Raw genomic sequence first — 18,453 nt, forward strand, 5'->3', positions numbered from 1 at the left:
CGGATTCGATGCGCGAATTCGTTGGCACATTGCTCTACGCATGGATGTTCGAAAGTTTTACAATAACCCGGTCACCAACCTTCTCCGAAGGAAAGGAACCGCCAGTTCTAGCACTCCCACAGCCAGAACCCCGAAAATAAACCACTATAAGCGGTCAACTCCTCCCATCTCCGTCCCCCTCAACAAACTCTTCTCAAACACCTTTCCACTAAGCATCCACGAAAGCATTCAAGATTACAAAGTCAAGGACGATTTGTTCCTGTTTCAGCATAACCTCTTGTCGACGCTTCCGTTCTATCCCAACCCTGACAAAGACGGCCGCAGCTCGGAGGTTATTCAGGTTCCTATTGATGAGAACAACAATTACATCAATGAGTACGTGATCTATCCCAACCACAAAACCAAAAAGGCCTACGCATCCGCCAACCACTTGGTAATGGTGCACGGATATGGGTCGGGCTTAGGGCTCTTTTTGAAGAACTTTGGAGCCGTCACCATGGATAACTGGGTGGTTCATGCCATTGACTTATTTGGCTACGGATGTTCATCACGGCCCCCGTTCACCCCCACATCATTTGAGCAGGTGGAGGCATGGTTCCACGATTCATTCGCCACGTGGATGCGCCGGCGCCAGATCCCCCGCCAAAATGCCCTCGTGATGGCCCATTCCATGGGCGCATATTTAATGGCCAGCTACGGTATCAATGTTGACCCCGATTTCTGCCGGCGGCTTGTAATGGTTTCACCGGGGGGAATCATCGACCACAAGAAGCCGATTGTGATTCCGGCGTATTTTGAGCGGTTGTGGGAAAGAAACATAAGTCCGTTTTCTCTTGTGCGCAAGGCATCTTTCTATGGGTCCAAATTGGTGAGCGGATGGAGCTACCGGCGGTTCAGTGAGCTTCCGGACTCTGAGCGGGTTTCGCTCCACAAATACGTGTACGGAATCTTCCAGGCCCGGGGGTCGGGCGAGTACATGTTAAATTATCTTCTCAAGCCGGGCGCAAACCCGCGGCACCCGATGGTGGACCGCAAAATCGAGCGGTGTAACTGCCAGTTCGATTGGTGGTACGGCCAGGACGACTGGATGAATGTGCACGGTGGAGAGGTGTGCAGCGAGCGGCTCCGGCGGTCGGGAAAGTCTTCGACGGTGGTGGAAATTGCTGATGCCGGACACCATGTGTATTTGGATAATGCGACCGAGTTCAATCGGATGCTTGTGGAGAAGATGCGGGATTGGTGAGAGCTAGAACTATCTAGTGGGAATATATTGGTAATGTGATAGATTAGCGTAGAGTTGAAAAGATGAGGTACAAAACACGCAAGATTAGTGATGAAACACGTAAGTGTAGTGACGAAAACACTAAAGTGCTTGTTATAGGTGATGGATGCTGATGCGACCTCTAGAATACTACGATACCAACACATCGATGTTCGCCGGCTCGCTCTCCGGCCCCTCAAACTCCAACTTGACCCGCAAGCTGATGGGCAAACTCAGATCCGTAATCGCAATCTCATCGTCTTCGCTCACGAGATCCTTCACCCGCTTGCACAAGTTCTGCTTCGTAGCCTCGTACAATGACGGCGGTGCCGCAAAGTAAAGCTTGGTACCAGCTGTCGATAGAGACGGGTTCTTCACCTGGAGCTCTGGCATCGTCCGCATCTCCAGGATAAACGTCTCTAGCGTCCACCAATTCTGGCACCGGACAGTTTTGGTCTGGGTGCCACAAACAGGACATCCAGGGTTTTTGGCAGCTTCGAAAGTATACGTAAACACCAGGTCATCGCCCGAGTACATCATATAATTGTCCAAATGGCCATTATTATCGGTGAGAATCTTGAATGCTTCATTGCAACAAGAAGCAGCAATGATGGCATTTGTGGATGCAATGGACGGGATGATGCTCTTGACGACCCCCAAAGTCAAAGACCGGGTGATGCCGCCGATGTGGAACTGGCGGCCACGGGCCTGTGCCTGCTCAAACACCCAGTCGACGTGCTGCTCGTTATCGGCGTCGAACTTGACGGAGAACTTCTGCCCCCACGCGAGCTCACTGGCCCACTCGATACAATGCTCTGGTAACCGTGGCGTGTTAGCGATGGTGCACACGGGATACGTGACTTTGGGTGTCAACATGTGAAGGGTGCACTCGTAGCACGAGGTGACGGTAGGAATGATCACACGGGACTGGCCACGAAACCCTTCGGTACCACCATCGATGATGGGCACGAGGTTCTCCATGGCCGGACCCACCATCGCCACCACCGTAGCGTTAATCCACCGCCGTGCCTCCACGCTGTCGAGGCCGCAGATGATGCAACTAAATTGTTGATAGTATTCCACTGGTTTGTCCTGAATGCGCCCGTAGTAGGGAACAATCTTGAGAAATCTGTTCTTGACCCGCAGCTTGACAAACCGGGCGGCTACCTCGGCCTTGGACTTGTTGATGTCCTCTTTGCGAAAGAGAAACTGGCGGTTCAAGTTGCTGAGGTCGATCAGGTCCATGTCGATTATGTGGATGTCGGTGAAGCCGGTGAGCGCGAGGTTCTTGAGGATTTCACATCCCAAGCCGCCGGCCCCAATCACCAATATCTTGGAGGAGCGGAGCTGCTGCTTGGCAAACTCGTAGTTGTACTCATTGGGGGCGCCGTTGTAGGGTCCAATGGTACGGAGAAGTGAGTCGATGCCAGGATTCATGATATGGCTTGAAAATGTTTTGTGCGACTGAGGCTGCAAAAATGCGAATCAATTTGATGATTATAAATACTATGAAAATGCTAATCCTTGTGGAGGCGCTTAACGGGCGTTCGCGAAGGTGGCATGCCGATCATGCGCTTGGTGGAGGGGGTGGTGGTGGTGGACATTAGCGGCACAAGCGGTTTACTGGGGGTCTGGGACGTAGAAATATCGTTTCGTCTCACGGGTGCTGACCGTGTAGGGTCCAACGTGCGGCGGATGTTGGGGGACACGAACTTGGGGTCGAACTGCGGGATGTCGGTTGAAGGTGTGGTGTTGAGGAGGTCGGCTCTTTTGGCACTTACGAATAATGGCACCTCGAAGGGAATTGGAGGGGCAACTGCATCCTTGGGTGCGTTGGTCTTGTGGAATGTGTTGTCGATGTCGGGCTCCTCGTTCTCTTTGTCGCTTTTGTTCATGATCATTTCCATTTCGTAGTCGTCGATTTTGTTCATTTCCGCGTCGTCGCTGAAGAGAAACGAGTCGTCGAATTCGTCTTGGCCGGGAGCCTGCTTGGTGGCGGGGGTGGCCTCTTTTGGGTCCGTCGGTGGTGGCTGTTTGTGGCCTGCACTCAGTTCTTCTTTGTCTGTTGTCTGCTTGTGGTCTACTTTCTGTTTGTACTCTGCCTTTTCTTTCCCCGGCATGATATTTACCTTTGTTGTATGTTGCCGCTGGTCCCGTATCTTTGTAAACGTGTCGTCTCGGTACAAATCATTCTCTCCTAGGTCTGTGGTATTCTTGGGAATTCCTCTCAATTTCGACATCAACGCCTTATCGTACAAACAATTACCCAACACGTTCCCAAAACAACGGAGACATCTCTTAACGCCGTCCGTAAGTGCTTCCTTCTTGCACTTTTCGTACGCAGCGGCCTTGCTTTTGGCATTATCAATGTACCCATATCCAATGTCCTCATGGTAAGTACCATCTTTTATAGTCACACGAACCACCACCGATAGGCCCATGGAAATACGGCCATCTCGCAGGGTATCACAGAAGTCTAGCGTGTACCCCACGATGGCTGAGCTCCAGCCGTTGAACCCAAAAATCTCGTTGGCAATATTGAGGGCTCTCCAGCCTTCGAGATACGCAACAGACGTGCCACCGCCGCCAGGACGTGAGCTCACATACTCCGGGCCCAAAGTCTTGTCGAGCGACGTCTTTATATCTGTAAACTGGTCGTTGGTGAACTGAACCGCTTCGAATGGCTTGTTGGGAGGAAAATACTGTGCTACACCCACCATTCGATTCGCGTCTGAACGCGGCATTGGAGGAGGTAGTCTGCTCTGGTTGGGTGGGCCTTGTGGGTTGGGGGGACGCGCTGAGGCGCTGGAAGGTGGCACTGACGGGGTGTTTGTGGTGTTCCCGTTCATTTTCGGTGTCTTCTGCAAAAAGTACAAATAGCTGATTAGGCTGTTGGTAAACAAAATGTGATAAATTGGCACAAGAGCGCGCGATGATTTTGGCGTGAAAACATGGAGAGCATAAATGATAAGACTTTGACAGATACGCCGATACGACGGGGTGAAGGTGAGAAAGAGTATGGTGAGATGGCGAGAAGTGGTCAGGCGTCTGGTGTGAAAAATGAGGGTTCTCGGAGTTCTGGTTCTCGAGATACATGCGATCTGGAAGAAGAAGATATCAGTATAAAAGCATTTATAAAGAGTCCATCACGCAAGGAGCGCAACGCCGATGAACGGCGGAGGCGAATCACCAAGTACAATACGACCATTCTCAAGGAGCTGAGAGAAGAGAGGCGGAAACGGCGTGAAGAGCGACTTTCTCAGTTTGACGACGACGAGTTGGAGATGAACGAGATTAACTCCTCGGACGTGGGTAGCGTGGACTCAGACAGTCCACGGAAGAAGAAGCGGGTGAGTTTTGTGGGCGTGTTGTGAGTGGAAAATAAGAAGAAAAGATAATAGTATAGAAGAGTACTAAGAAAGTGTGAGGTGGTAATAGAAGAGTCCAAGAGGAATAGAAGAGTCCAGCACGAAAAGAAGAGTCCAACACCAAAAGAAGAATGAAACTCAATAAGAAACAAGTCCACACCGCACCCAACCCTACAGTCTTTCATAATCTAATATAAATGTATATCTATAATACATGCTATAGTACAAGCAGCTTACCCTTCCTAAAGCTCGAGTGACGAAATCAACGTAATGTTATCACCCTTGAGCATTATCCTCCCAAGGTCTTCCTTACTTCCATCCTTGGTCGAAACCTCAATCGCATCGTCCAAAACAATATTCATAAACTCATCAAACCCACGGATTTTGCCCTCGATCCGCGATTGTGTCTGCTCGTATAACCACACCGACACCGTCAACCGCTGCTGCAAGCACGTGAAGATGGTGTGGATGGGCGTATGCATGGCCCTGTTGGATCCTCTTTCTCTGCCCGACATGTTCGATGAGAAAGAAAATGATAGTGCGCGCGTGTTTAGCTGAGACATATTTACTATAGCATCTTCATGAATGCATTCCCTGATAACGGCGACGTCAAACAGTTGGTGGTCGACTGGCTCCACGCCCAGTTTGAGGATGCGTCCAACAAGGGATACCAACTGGCGCTTGTTTTCTCACGGGCGCTAGTGTACGTCAAGCAGTTTGTGGATCCCATCAAGGACCCCAAGACCCTCAAGCTGATCCAGAACGTAGGGGATAAAACGGTGGCCAATTTCCTGAAACACCTTGTTTCATACTGCAAGACCAATGGATATAAGGTCCCCGAGCTGTTTGACCCGGAGTTCAACCACTTCAAACGGAAAGAAACTGGTGAATCTGTCGAAAAACCCAAGAAGAAGCGGAAACTCGCCCAATATGTCCCCCGAAAGCGGTCGGGAGGCTACGCCATCCTCTTGGCGTTGTACTTTAAGGACAAGACCCGGTCGGGCTTGAAAAAACATGAAATCATAGACGTGGCTGCCAAATACTGTGATAGTTCTTTCAACAGTAACCCCAGCAACAATGATTTCTATTCAGCGTGGAACTCGATCAAGGTGTTGGAAAAACACGAGTTGGTGTCGTTCACCGGCCGGCGCACGCTATGGCATATCACCGATGAAGGAATTGAGGTTGCCAAACGGTTGAAGGTGGTGGAAGGGTTGCACTCGTCTCCCATCAACGAAAAAGTACATGTGATGTCATTTGATAATGGTTTACACGTCTCATCCGACCACAGCTTGTCGAATAGCACTGGGATTGAGCTAGTGTCGAACCCCAAAGACTTGCTTGCCCCTGACTGGATCAATTCTTCCAAAGATATGCTTCCTCCAGACCTACTCAATTCTTCCCCCATCAAGGCTCTACCCTCGCCGCCAAAGCCCACACCGCCCCAGCCTCGCCATGACTCGAAGAAGCGGCTCCTAAATGATATCAAGTACTCCATATGGTACCACGATGAGTACGAGGTGATTCTAATCGTGGATAACCGTGAAGTTCGGTCCCGTAATGACAGAGAATACTTTGAAAATCGCTTTACCACCATGGGTGTCAAGTGTGAGGTGCGCCCGTTGGTGGTGGGGGACATAGCGTGGATCGCCAGGCACAAGAAATCGGGGGAAGAAGCGATTTTAAACACCATTTGTGAGAGAAAAAGGCTTGATGACCTCGCCAGCTCCATTAAGGATGGTCGGTTCATCGAACAGAAGGTCAGACTCACCCGGTCGATGATGAAAAGGTTCTACTACTTGGTCGAAGAAGGAATGTCGGAGATTTCCCGATTACAGAACTTCACGAGAAATCTTCAAACGGCCCAGTCCATGACGATGATATTCTCTAACTTCCAGTTGAAGAAGTTTAAAACCCTTGACGAAACCACCGCATTTTTGGCATCTCTTACCGACGTGATTAAGGAGGTGAACACTGAGAAGAAACAGAAATTGATTGTAATGAAGCCTCGAGTCATAAAGAGCCAAAAGCAGTATGGAGACATCATGGAGATGTTCCGACACCAATTTGAAGAGAGAAAATATGGTTCTGTGTACGAGTGCTGCCACTTGTACTCGAACTTCAAAGAATCGTTGGCCAAGTCTCAGATGTTTACCGTCAAAGAAATGTTCTTGTCGATGCTTTTGGCGATTCGAGGAGTTTCGCTCGAGAGAGCCCAATCAATTCAACAGAAATTCCCTACCCCCAAACTGCTTTTGGACTTTTTCACGGCTAACCCCAATGATGCAACCATCTTGTCCAAGGCATTTACCCACGAATTTGGTAACAAAAAGATTGGTAAGGCATTGCTGCAAAAAGTGTACGACATTTGGGGCAAACGCTAGTCGTGCGCCGGCGCTGTGGTTTCAAATCGCACTCGCGAATGAAAAGTTTTTTCCACCTTAACACCATAAGCATGGGGAACCGCACATTAAAGTATGGAGGAAAGTCGGGTATCTTGCCCAAGCCTCGTGCCATCTTCAAGTCCAACCCTATAAAACCCATGACAGAACAAGAAAAAGCCCATCACGCTTCCATCGAACAGGGTTATGCTGACTCTGTTCCTTTACCAGTTAAGAAAGGATTCTCCTTCCACCGCAAAGTTGAGCCTAAAAAAGTGGTGACGGTCGAAGAACGAATCAGAAAGACCATAGATGAAAGAACACCCAAGAATGTCGACACCACCCAGTTGAAGGACGAAGAAATATGGAAGTTGAAGGTAGGTGACATCCGCAGAGAGCATTTGAGAACCGCATACTTGAAAGAATACGAACGGTTGAAAAAGATCGATGAGTTGGAAGCCAAGCGTGCCGCCGAAGCCAAACAAGCGGAACAGAGCAAGCAGGAGTATGAAGAGACCGAAGCCACCAAATTGACCTTACCTACGATTGAATCGTATTTACAAGGGCCCATAATGAGACAAAGAACTCCTACGGAACAGGCATTGTTGGAACACAAACGAGCATTCAACAGAAAGAGCCGGGAGCTTGAAGTCAAAGAATCCAGGGCTGAGCAGTTGCTAGGTTTATACCACCAGGCCAGCAGCTTTGTCACCACGGAAGCCCAGTTGGAAAAAGCCATCACCGAAGCGTTTGAGATCAGGTTGAACAAGTTCAATTTGTCGGCCATGTCTGTTAAAGACAGGTTAAACGGGTCAAAAGACTCTAACGTGACGTTGAGTGAGAACGAAGACGCCATTTTAGATGCTGCTCACGGACAAATCAACAGAAAACCCGGCTTGAATGTCGTCCGGGACACCATTGACGGTGAACTTGAAAAACTCAAACGCCAGGCTGAAATTGCCATTCACAACAACCAATACTAGTCCTCCTTGTACATATAGAATAATTGACATAATTTTTCACTTCGCAGCCGCGACGCTGCGCGCACAAAAAAACTCTCAAAACACTCTTTACTGAAGTACAAACCAGATAAACAGATACAAATGTCAGAGGTGAGTGGGAAAAAACGAGCCGCCGCGTATCAGGAGCTTTTTGCCAAGGTTTTACACAAGAGATTGAAGTTTGTCAACAACATCACCGCGTTATTGGCCGGATTCGTGTGTTTGGCGTTGGCGTTTCCATACGGGAAGCTCTGGTGGAACCTTGTGATGATCTTTGCTAAAGGCCCTATTGTGTTTGTTGCTCTCTATATCATCAAGGAGGTACGTTCTCGGACCATAACGGTCAACTACTCACACCACCGAACCTTGGGTTCCCATTTTTACAACTGTGTCACCGGCCTGAGTTTCTGGTTGAGTTTCATTGGGTACTTGGCATCTTCATTGACGTTGACAACGGTGTTTCTGGTCCAGATCGGGTTGTTCACCAACTACTACATCATCTCCAAGGAATACGATGTGAAGCCCAAGGCCAACGACCAATGGGTATACCTGTGGTTCTATAGTGTTGTCATTGCGTTTGTGTACACTTTACAGCAGTTTGTGTTTGAAAGGAACAGACTCGATTTCAAGTACGGTATCAGCAGGGTGGACCCCAAGAGTGCTTTGACAGTGAAAGTACCGGAGTTATTGAGCCATTCGGTGGTCATCAACACTGTTTGTGTGGTGAGTGTGCCAGTGGTGTATTGGTTTTCTCGGGCTGTTTTGTATAGATTGGGAACCGTGTGGCTCTTCGTGTTAGGGTTGGACACTAGAACCCCTAAGTTGGGCTTGACGTTCAAAACGTTGGTAAACTTGGCATACATGTCGTTCAACGTGATATTCGCCTGGGAAATGGTCAACCATTTTTTCAACGTCTACGCTTCCATTGGGTGTTTGGACGGTAAGAAACCGATCAGCACCTACAGTTCGGACCCCATCAACACGTTGTTAAGTGGATTGCGGAACACAGATCCGAATAACCAGTTGAGCAAGTTGACTGCACTTCAAGAACTAGCATACATCTCGACCGTCAACACTCCTGAAGGTGTCAAGCTAAGAACCGCCATCTACAGTGCCCATTCTACCAACAGGTTTATCTGGCCCGCTATCTTGGACGAGTGCACGATTTTGATCAAACAGACCACACAAAGAATCAACTACAGGTCGAGCGCAGATGCGAAGGTACTACAAAAGAGCCAGCTCCAGGTGAAGGACGACATCAGGAGCGACCAGTCAGGGATTTTTGGCAACTCGTTCGTGATGAATACGGAGCGCCTACCAGACAGCAATGTCCGGCTGTACGATGAGTTGGTGGATGCTCTGAAAAAAGTGGGTGCAAAACCGACCCAATCGAATCAGCAAAAGTACTTTGAACTCATCGACAAGCATTTGTTGATACCCTTGAACCGCTTATTGGCGTCGCTCTTATCGGAGTCCAAAGCCAAGGACGAGTCGGTGGTGGTGGCCAAATTAAAGCCGGTGATCAAGCAGGTGTTGAACGTGGTGGAAGTATACAGAAACAACTTTTTGGCTACGAGCCTCGGAATACCGTTCAGGGTGTCGCTCAAAAGGGACACAGAAAGTCGGGTGTTGAACGCCGTCAACTACGGCAATGCAGTCATCTCGGTAGCTAATCTCTTGGTACATGCCATAGAAGAAGACCGTAATTTCAGCATCAGCAACCAGCACATCTCCGATGCGTTGAATCTTCTTGAAAGGCCTATTAGAGGATGTGCTGTGTACGTGGACCATTTGCCGGCATCAGTATTTTTGACGCTTGGGCAGCGGAAGGCCGATGTGGTGCACTCCAAACACTTGATCACACTATTGCATGATTTGACGTTATTCAATTTTAAGCTTCTTTGTGTGGCCTACAACTACAAGTTGAACGACTTGCTTTTGTCTGCCCCATGCTTCAAATTAGCTAAACGAGTCATTGATGAGGAAATAGCCACTCGCCAGAAGAAGTAGTATATACGCCTTAGTACTTATAAAAGTTACAGTCATCTTGAAAATGGTGTCTAAGATTTATATTGGTAGGCACTTCGAATTATTGACGTTAATTGGGAATGAAGTGCAGAATATATATGTGTAGATACTTCAAATTTACCGAGTCATCATGGATTGTTACTGTCATTATTTCTTTTGGGGATGGTGTCTAGTAACACAGGTTTCAAAACCTCTTCATCAAACCTGGTGAACCATCTGGCATGCTCCTCGGCACTCAAAAACGCAGATAGCACACCGCTATTGTTTGTGCTGGCGACGTTGAGGGAGCTGGGTCCTCCAGCCTCAAGGCCCGCGAGCAAATCGTCGTTATCGCTAACAGGAACGTCATCGTCGTCGTCTTCACGAGTAGCGCTCGAGAGACTGACGTTGGATGTCTTTCTGCTGAGACTGGCATTGGAATCGTTGCGGGATCGGATGTTTTCCTCTTTGTAAAGGTTATGGTTGGAGGTTTGCGACCGAGTAAACGGCTCGTTGAACCTGCGGTTACCCAAAATGACGTTTTGAGTCGACGATGACGGTGTGGGGTTATGGGAAAGCGGGAGCCGGGGAGCCTCGATATCAAATTCATCGTCGGAATCGAGGTGCTGTTCCACCCCGGTCTTGATCCCCAAAATCTCCAACATGGACGCGGTAGACCCACCAAACAAAATGACCGTCAACACCACCACCACCAACACCGTCGCCAAAAGAGCCCATTTTGCCTCGCCCTGAAGACCCATGGCCAAGGCCACTCCGACGGCCCCCCGCAAACCGGCCCAAAAGATCATCATCTGGTACGAGTGGGAGATTTCGTCCGGCACCAGCTGTGACGAGATGCCACCATTCACGTAGTTACGGTTCGTGAACTCCTTGAACTTGGCCTTGTACAAAAAGTTAAGGAGCCGTGACAACGGGAACACAGCCGCCCACCTGGCCACACAAATAGAGAGAAACGTCACAATGATCAACAATGGCTTGAACACCAACTCCACCTCGGTGAACAACGAGAGACCCAAGTAGATGAAAATGAAATTCTCCGACAACTGGGCCAACAACTGGAAGATGTACTTGGTTGCAATCTGGGTTCTTCTGGACATGTTGTAATATGCATAGTGTTTCAAGGTGATTCCACAGAACAACAACGACACAATTCCCGACATGTGGGCCCCATTGGAGAAGAAGTACGACACGTAGGCGAACAAGAGCACTAAACACGTCTCGATCTGTGGATACCGTCTGATATGGCTGTGTTTCAAGATCAAGGCCACCATGATACCGATGAAGATACCTATGATGGTGGAGATGGTGAAGGTCATCAAGAACAAACCGATACCCTCAAAGAACGACAGGAAGTGCACGGGCTTGCCGTGGAACTTCTGACATGTCTCGAACATGACAATGGAGATGGCATCGTTCAACAAACTCTCCCCGAAAATAATCGTATACAACTTGGGGTCCACTTTGTACGCGTTGAAAATTGACAAGATGGTCACTGGATCAGTGGCTGACAAGGTGGCTCCCACCGCCAATGCGTCCACAAACTCAAGACTTACGCCGTCTAAACCTATGGCGGTCCAAACATACAAAATGATCCCTAACACCAACGAACTAATGAAAGTCCCCGGAATGGCAAACGTGAGGATGGTGCCAATGTTGCTGAAGAAGTTGGCCTGGTTCAACTCGAAGCCGGAGTTCAAAATAATCGGTGGTAACAAGATGTTGAAGAAGTAACCAGAGTTGAACTTAACCGCATCTTGAATATAATGACCAGGGCTAACCCGGATGATCAATCCCACGATCATCCCGTAGAAAATCGAAAGAACCGTCTCGTGGATGGCCTTGATGCGTCGCTGCTGGAGAAAGTACGATGACCACAATGCAGCACACAAAAGGGAAAGTAGGATAAAGAGCGCCCATGAGGAAAAAATCTCCTCCGTGACGGGGTTTTCGGCATCGTCGCCCTCGTCGGGGGTTGTCACGTCCGGCGTGTCGTCGAGGTCGTCGTCGAGCGTGTCCCCGAGGGCTCGCTTTAGCAATTGCTTAGATGCAAAGTATACTAGACTTGACATAGTTGATAAAGTGGTAAGTCGAGGGTTTCGCGGCCTTGATGCCAGCGAGCGCGCGGGCGCGGTCGTGCAAGGGGATGCGGGTCGTGCGCGTGGGGACGTGGCCTCTGGTGGTGCAACAACACCGCACACCTGGCGTGAAATTAATCCATCGCAAGGTACAAAGCTTGTTTGTTTTTGAGTTAACTAACTCGTTCTTTCATTTCACCCCATTTCATTGACTCTGTCGCAGTGTCATCTCCATTTCATCAGCCCACATCCATTCCACGTGTCGTAATCTGCTCCTGAGCATCATTAAAAGTCCCTGTGTCTTATAGTCCACCCTGCGTCCAATAGCATGTATTCATCAAATCCCAGCTACGAAAGCTTAAAGAGCGTACCGCTCTCGCACAACCACAGCCGGTTCTACCAGTCGTCCGTCAACCCCAACCTCTCGACCTCCAACTTGCAAAATTTGTCGTCCAAACACCTGCTGCTCCTAGAACCAACTCCGAAGAAATTTGCACCTCCCATCACCCCACCGGTATCGAACGCCGGGACGCCGGTGAGCGCAGGCTTTGACGTGGGTGCATGGGGCAACGGCCGCAAGCGGTACGTGGCGGTTTTGTGTGTTAACTGGTACGTGGCGTCGGTGGTGTCGAATTATACCACCAAGATGATTCTCACTGATTTCAAGCATCCTACGACGCTAACACAAGTGCAGTTTGTGTTGAACTGCGTGCTCGGGTTGGCCACCCTCGTGGTGGCCTTACGGCGGCCGCTGGTGGTGGCCCGCTTCCCCAAGGGCACGTTCCCGGCCATGGAAGGGCTTTCGCTCGCTCGCTTCTGCCGTCCCGATGAGTTTGTGTTGCGGACCACGGTGCCGATGGGGATGTTCCAGTTCGCGGGCCACTTGACGTCGCACCTGGCCACATCGGTGATCCCGGTGTCGATGAACCACACCGTCAAAGCGTTGAGTCCCATCACCACCGTGTTGATCTATCGGGGCGTGTTCAACAAGAAATATAAACTCATCACCTATCTCACCCTCAGCCCGTTGATGGTGGGCATCATGTTGACGTGTTATAAGGGGCAGAATGCCCACCCAGGATTGGGTTACTACAAGGGAATAGCGTATTCGCTTGTGTCGATGATGATCTTTGTGACGCAGAACATCTTTGCTAAAAGCCGCTTGACGGTCGACTCGGCCGAGGTATTACCGGCAAATGCATCCAGGCCCGAGCGTAAGTTGGATAAGTTGAGCATCTTGTATTTCTGTCTGTTGACGGGGTTTGTGTTTACGCTTCCGGTGTACTTGATTCTGGAGTATACTAATCCGCGCCTCAGTTTGCTTGACATGAACGCGTTCACAGCCATGCTTGTGGCCGTTAACGGTGTGAGCCACTACGTACAGAGCTTGCTAGCGTTTCAGATCTTAGGGTTGATTTCTCCCATTAACTACTCGATTGCGAATATCTCCAAGAGGATCATCATTATTTTAGTTGCGTTTGTGATTGAGGGCAAGAGGTTGAACGTGGTGCAGGTGTTGGGGGTGATGTTGACGTGCACCGGACTCTTTGCCTACGACCAATACGGGAGTCGGTGAGGTAAGGAGAGAACAATCAAAGACTCTGGCCTTTATCTGCATAAGACCTAAATAATGGGTGCAAAAAATGAATTTGTTCTTTTAATAAACAATCACCACCCTATTCGTCTTTCTTTTGAATGTCTTGGTTTACGGCCTCTTTTTACTTTCTCAGGGTTTTCCTCTTCAACTTAAGTTCTAACTGGCTTACTATGTCTCCGACAAAACTACCTTAATAAACTCTTTGATCTTTTCAGGGAAACTCCATTGGATTCCACGTTCTGCTATGATGAAGGATCTTGAATTTAGTTTGGCTGATTGTGGGTTGTTCGTAAAAATATACTCTCCATTATTGATGAACATATTATCAAACTGGTCAAACTCACCCCATTCCGTAGGAGCAATTTCAATTACCAACGGGAAATGGGCAAGCTCAGCATTGAGATCCGCATCTACCATCTTGGATTGTTTCTGCGAAGGCACATTATACTTCCAGGTTTGGGTGTATATGAAATAAACTGATTGATGTTTTGCAGTTTGCGATATGATGCGAGTAGACGCGCAGCAGATTCTGGCATTTTCGCAGCCGTGGGGGCTAATGGTGTTTAATCTACACAATAGCCGATTCTACACTCCAGTCAAGAGAAAAAATGCTACTGCAATGATGTGAATAAATACGTACTCCTATCCTAGCCACTAGTGTCCTGCGGCTTGCACATTGAGCAAATTCTTCACAATATCCCCAAATGCAACCATGAACACCGTCTGCCACACCGACAACCCGATTCTTGGAACCACTCCCCGGTACAATCCCATGACACCACTCTGGCCGTAAATGTACTTGGCAGCCCCCAACACACCTAAATTCTTAGGTCTGTTTGGATCGTTGGTCTTACTCTGCATCTCCACCCGGATCACTTCGATGGGCTGGTTCCAGGCACTCAACCCCCCACCAATCACTGATCCCAAGATCTTCTCGTAGGCACTCAAAGGTTGAGAGTCTCCTTTACCGGTGACATTTCTAATCATTTCTTCTGCCAACCTCGAGAACCCGAACCGCGAACCCCAGTTGGTCATCTGCCGGATTGCCACGGCATTGACCCCCCGGTTGATTCCTCTGATACCTTCCTTACGGAAAATTTCTCTAAATACTTGCAATGAAGTCTGCTGCGCGACCCCAACTGTTGCCTGCTTGGTACGGGTGATTTCCACTGTTTTCAAACAGGTGGTGAAGCCCATCGTCAAGTACGCCTGGGCTAATCCTCCACTAACACCACCTCCCATTCCTGCGAGAAAGTTGTTGGCACCCAAGACCTTAAATTGGTATTCTGCTTCGGCTGACACGAACAACAATACGGCACCTTTGGTGGAGGCCTCGATCCATGCCCAGGGAATCAATCCCTGGTAGAACCCCAAGACACCTCCACGGGCCCAGATGTGTTTGGTAGCCTGGAAGATGGAGAATTTCCGGTTGGCAGCCATGGTAGTTTTAACCACTTCCAAGGGTTGTCCAAGGGTGGAGACTTCGGCCATATTAAGAGCAGCTCCCAACAAGATGTTAGAGAAGTTGACGGGTTTCTTTTCGATGACAGGGGTTTTAGGAATGGAGATATCAGCCATTATGGATAGTTGAAGAAGTTGTTGAAGATGGATTGGGATGAGAGGTGGATTTATGCGCGGTGAAAATTCCCGGGGGCCGATATCGGGGGGTTCCGGGCAGAGGGTTGGGCGACGCGGTAGGTTGGGGAGAAGGGGTGCTAGAGTTGGGGATAGATGGTGCGGGAGGTGGGCGTCTCACGGCGCGGAACTGACGAGGGGGAAAAAAGAGGGGTGAAGAGCCGGTCGCGATCGGGGCCAACTTTCTGGTCGACGACTTTTTGCAATTCCGGTCTGCTCCAGGAAGACAGCGGTCACAGCACACCGGTCTTAACACGACTCCAACCTCCTAGCAATTGGGGGCCACACGACCACATCTGGAATATTCTGGCGGCAACACGACCCCATCCCTCGCGTATATTAGCCCTCGACACGACCCCGATTGGTGCATTAGATCCTTGCTTATTGGCGCACTGATCTGCTTATCTGGGAAACCGAGGGTTGTTTTTTTCCGCCCTTGTCTATTTCCGAGGGGTAAAACTACTTCCACTCAGCCGCTTTGCACTGCTCAACCGTTTTGATGGGTGCATGGGGCAGACTCGTTTTCCAATCCACCAGTGGGTGGGAGCCAATTAATCATCTACCATCCATCATGACGTCTATCACCCTCACATCACTTTCCCTTCCACCCCATTTATACCCCAATTAGACCTCCCTGGTAACCCGTTTTTGCTCCCATCAAAGTGGTCCAACAAATTGCATCGGGTGATAGGCGCACGCCCGCCTGTGCAGTTTTTGGGCCCGCAAATAATTTTGTAATTTCCTAACTTCTTCTTCTTTGCAAACTACACCATGAGTCAAGTCTTCAATAGTTCAAGCGGGTCCAATGCCGACTCCACCGCTACTACCACCGGTGCTGCCACCATCAGCAAGGCCGGAAACATCGCCTCGTTCTCCCCATCGCTGCCGCTCACTGCCATCGACACCTACGGGAACACGTTCGAAGTGCCTGATTTCACCATCAAAGACATTTTATCCGCCATCCCCAAACACTGCTACAACCGGTCAATGGTCTTGGGATTCTACTATGTGCTCCGCGATATTGCCTTGTTGCTTGTGGCCGGGTACATTGCCAATACCTACGTCCCCATGATCCCCAGTAAGTTGGCTCGTACCGCCGCTTACGCCGGATACGCATATTTCCAGGGATTGGTTTCCACCGGCTTGTGGGTTTTGGCTCACGAGTGTGGCCACCAGGCGTTCAGTAACTATGGCTTTGTCAACGATGCCGTCGGATGGGTGTTGCACTCATACCTCATGGTACCATACTTTTCGTGGAAATACTCCCACTCGATGCACCACAAATCCACCGGTAACTTGGCCCGTGACATGACGTTTGTCCCCAAAAACAAGCAGGAGTACTTGAAGGCCAAGGGCGCCGTCGACTTGGATGATCTCTTGGAAGATTCCCCCATCTACACATTGGTGCAGTTGGTGGTACAACAGCTTTTTGGATGGATCGCCTATTTGTTTGCCAACGTCTCAGGCCAGAGATTGACGAATGTGCTGGCGATGCGTAAAAACCACTTTAACCCCAACTCGGTGTTGTTTGACAGAAAGGCTTACTGGTACATTTTACTCTCGGATTTGGGACTCATCACCATGGGATTTGTGTTGTATAATGTGTACAAGCGGTTTGGTGGGTTCAGCTTGTTGATCAACTGGGTATTGCCATATATCTTGGTGAACCACTGGTTGGTTTTCATCACCTTTTTGCAGCACTCAGACCCTGAATTACCTCATTATGAGGCTCATCAATGGAACTTTGCTAGGGGAGCTGCCACCACCATCGACCGTGAGTTTGGGTTTGTGGGTGAGTACCTTTTCCATGATATCATCGAGACCCATGTGTTGCACCACTTTGTGTCAAGAATTCCCTTCTATAATGCCAGAGAGGCCAGCGAAGCCATCAAAAAGGTCATGGGAAAGCACTACCGTCACACCGATGAAAGTATGTGGGTGTCATTGTGGAAGTCAGGTAGATGGTGCCAGTATGTGGACGGAGACAATGGGGTCATGATGTACAGAAACGTCAATGGGCTCGGCATGGGCACCAAGTTGAAGTAGATTAGATAAGATTAGATAACACTAAATAAACTACAGATGTTTTATGCAATAAATGGAATCTTGGTCCCTACTCGCCGCCTATACTCCCGATAGTCGTCACCAAAGAACTGCACGAGGAACTTTTCTTCAAACTCGATTCGTGCCTTGAAAAACCTCCAGATCTTATACCCGGAATACCCAAGTACCACCCAGTTGTTCATATAAACCCGTAACCCCACAAACCACCAGAAAAAGCCAAAGTAGCTCGGGTGTCGACTGACGGCATACACCCCGTGTGTCACTAGGACGTGGTCATCGCTCTTTACTCGTTGAATATAATGGTTAAATGATGTTTTGGCAGTGTACATGCTCGCGGTCCTGAAAAACTGGCCCAACCCCATTAAAAATACCCCTAGATATTGCAATTGGATCACCGGACGGATCTCAAGCCATCTGAGCATGTAGTGCTCCACTAGGCTACACACGTTGACCAAAAGCAAGTCGTAGTCGGTCAAAATGAATGAGTCATCATCGACTTGGCTAGTGTTCCATACGCTGGTGGAGATGAATTCAAGCAAGTGGAAGATGCATATGGAGAGCACATAGGACGATAGGTGGAAAAAGCCGGGTTCAAACATGAAGCTGAGGCATGTAGATATGACGGCACCAAGGGCCACCGACTTGGCACACACTACAGTGAGGTTGACTTTGGAGGGATCATAGGACATTGCAGACACAGAGCATTTCGCAAATACCGCGCACTCTTCGCCCCATCTCTCACCCATGTACAACCCCCAATCCAACAACACCACATACATCTGCCTTACATCGCTTGCACTTGGCATGGCCATAGCCCAGGCCCTTCTTTCCCGCCTGGTCCTCGCGGACTACGTCTTGCTTCTTTGTGGTTTCCACCTCAACGAGTTCATCTCCATCTGCCTCTACCTGCCGCAGTCCCTCACTCAAAACTCATTTTTGATCTGGAACAATCAGGGTAGCCGCGAGTACTGGACGGTCCAGCTCTTCACAGTGGTGGAATCAATGGTTCTCCGGCGGCACCCGCTAGATTTCGGTAAAACTGC

At 49.3% G+C, this 18,453-nt stretch overlaps 12 protein-coding genes across 12 annotated transcripts; 7 read left to right on the forward strand and 5 right to left on the reverse strand. All coding sequences in view use genetic code 12, as the record gives it.

Annotated features, from left to right (window-relative positions):
• Positions 1-40: 40 nt before the first annotated feature.
• On the forward strand, positions 41-1,243 carry PSN45_004722 (uncharacterized protein; the record flags this gene model as incomplete). Its single annotated transcript, XM_006686738.2, has 1 exon — positions 41-1,243. One exon carries the CDS (start codon positions 41-43, stop codon positions 1,241-1,243), a length of 1,203 nt encoding a protein of 400 aa, XP_006686801.2.
• A 168-nt stretch (positions 1,244-1,411) lies between these two features.
• uba3 (NEDD8 activating enzyme) lies at positions 1,412-3,981 on the reverse strand (the record flags this gene model as incomplete). Its single annotated transcript, XM_006686736.2, has 2 exons — positions 1,412-2,731; positions 2,875-3,981. 2 exons carry the CDS (start codon positions 3,979-3,981, stop codon positions 1,412-1,414), a joined length of 2,427 nt encoding a protein of 808 aa, XP_006686799.2.
• A 231-nt stretch (positions 3,982-4,212) lies between these two features.
• PSN45_004724 (uncharacterized protein) lies at positions 4,213-4,635 on the forward strand (the record flags this gene model as incomplete). The annotated part of the gene is made up of 1 exon (XM_006686734.2): positions 4,213-4,635. One exon carries the CDS (start codon positions 4,213-4,215, stop codon positions 4,633-4,635), a length of 423 nt encoding a protein of 140 aa, XP_006686797.1.
• A 236-nt stretch (positions 4,636-4,871) lies between these two features.
• On the reverse strand, positions 4,872-5,144 carry PSN45_004725 (uncharacterized protein; the record flags this gene model as incomplete). Its single annotated transcript, XM_006686735.1, has 1 exon — positions 4,872-5,144. The coding sequence occupies one exon, from the start codon at positions 5,142-5,144 to the stop codon at positions 4,872-4,874; it is 273 nt and encodes a 90-aa protein (XP_006686798.1).
• Positions 5,145-5,210: 66 nt separating this feature from the next.
• On the forward strand, positions 5,211-7,013 carry MUS81 (Crossover junction endonuclease mus81; the record flags this gene model as incomplete). The annotated part of the gene is made up of 1 exon (XM_006686733.2): positions 5,211-7,013. The coding sequence occupies one exon, from the start codon at positions 5,211-5,213 to the stop codon at positions 7,011-7,013; it is 1,803 nt and encodes a 600-aa protein (XP_006686796.1).
• A 71-nt stretch (positions 7,014-7,084) lies between these two features.
• On the forward strand, positions 7,085-7,993 carry PSN45_004727 (uncharacterized protein; the record flags this gene model as incomplete). Its single annotated transcript, XM_006686732.2, has 1 exon — positions 7,085-7,993. One exon carries the CDS (start codon positions 7,085-7,087, stop codon positions 7,991-7,993), a length of 909 nt encoding a protein of 302 aa, XP_006686795.1.
• Positions 7,994-8,113: 120 nt separating this feature from the next.
• On the forward strand, positions 8,114-10,021 carry NDC1 (Nuclear pore complex subunit; the record flags this gene model as incomplete). Its single annotated transcript, XM_006687241.1, has 1 exon — positions 8,114-10,021. The coding sequence occupies one exon, from the start codon at positions 8,114-8,116 to the stop codon at positions 10,019-10,021; it is 1,908 nt and encodes a 635-aa protein (XP_006687304.1).
• Positions 10,022-10,167: 146 nt separating this feature from the next.
• On the reverse strand, positions 10,168-12,108 carry NHX1 (monovalent cation:H+ antiporter, CPA1 (nhx1); the record flags this gene model as incomplete). Its single annotated transcript, XM_006686731.2, has 1 exon — positions 10,168-12,108. One exon carries the CDS (start codon positions 12,106-12,108, stop codon positions 10,168-10,170), a length of 1,941 nt encoding a protein of 646 aa, XP_006686794.1.
• A 334-nt stretch (positions 12,109-12,442) lies between these two features.
• On the forward strand, positions 12,443-13,690 carry PSN45_004730 (uncharacterized protein; the record flags this gene model as incomplete). Its single annotated transcript, XM_006686729.2, has 1 exon — positions 12,443-13,690. One exon carries the CDS (start codon positions 12,443-12,445, stop codon positions 13,688-13,690), a length of 1,248 nt encoding a protein of 415 aa, XP_006686792.1.
• A 189-nt stretch (positions 13,691-13,879) lies between these two features.
• Positions 13,880-14,128, reverse strand: PSN45_004731 (uncharacterized protein; the record flags this gene model as incomplete). Its single annotated transcript, XM_066158346.1, has 1 exon — positions 13,880-14,128. One exon carries the CDS (start codon positions 14,126-14,128, stop codon positions 13,880-13,882), a length of 249 nt encoding a protein of 82 aa, XP_066014443.1.
• A 237-nt stretch (positions 14,129-14,365) lies between these two features.
• Positions 14,366-15,289, reverse strand: YHM2 (Mitochondrial DNA replication protein yhm2; the record flags this gene model as incomplete). The annotated part of the gene is made up of 1 exon (XM_006686728.2): positions 14,366-15,289. The coding sequence occupies one exon, from the start codon at positions 15,287-15,289 to the stop codon at positions 14,366-14,368; it is 924 nt and encodes a 307-aa protein (XP_006686791.1).
• Positions 15,290-16,117: 828 nt separating this feature from the next.
• Positions 16,118-17,392, forward strand: PSN45_004733 (delta 12 fatty acid desaturase; the record flags this gene model as incomplete). Its single annotated transcript, XM_006686724.2, has 1 exon — positions 16,118-17,392. One exon carries the CDS (start codon positions 16,118-16,120, stop codon positions 17,390-17,392), a length of 1,275 nt encoding a protein of 424 aa, XP_006686787.1.
• Between the last annotated feature and the right edge of the window lie 1,061 nt (positions 17,393-18,453).

The sequence above is a fragment of the Yamadazyma tenuis genome, chromosome 6 (genome assembly GCF_029203305.1).
Source record: "Yamadazyma tenuis chromosome 6, complete sequence".
In the NCBI taxonomy this organism is placed as follows: Eukaryota; Fungi; Ascomycota; class Pichiomycetes; order Serinales; family Debaryomycetaceae; genus Yamadazyma; species Yamadazyma tenuis.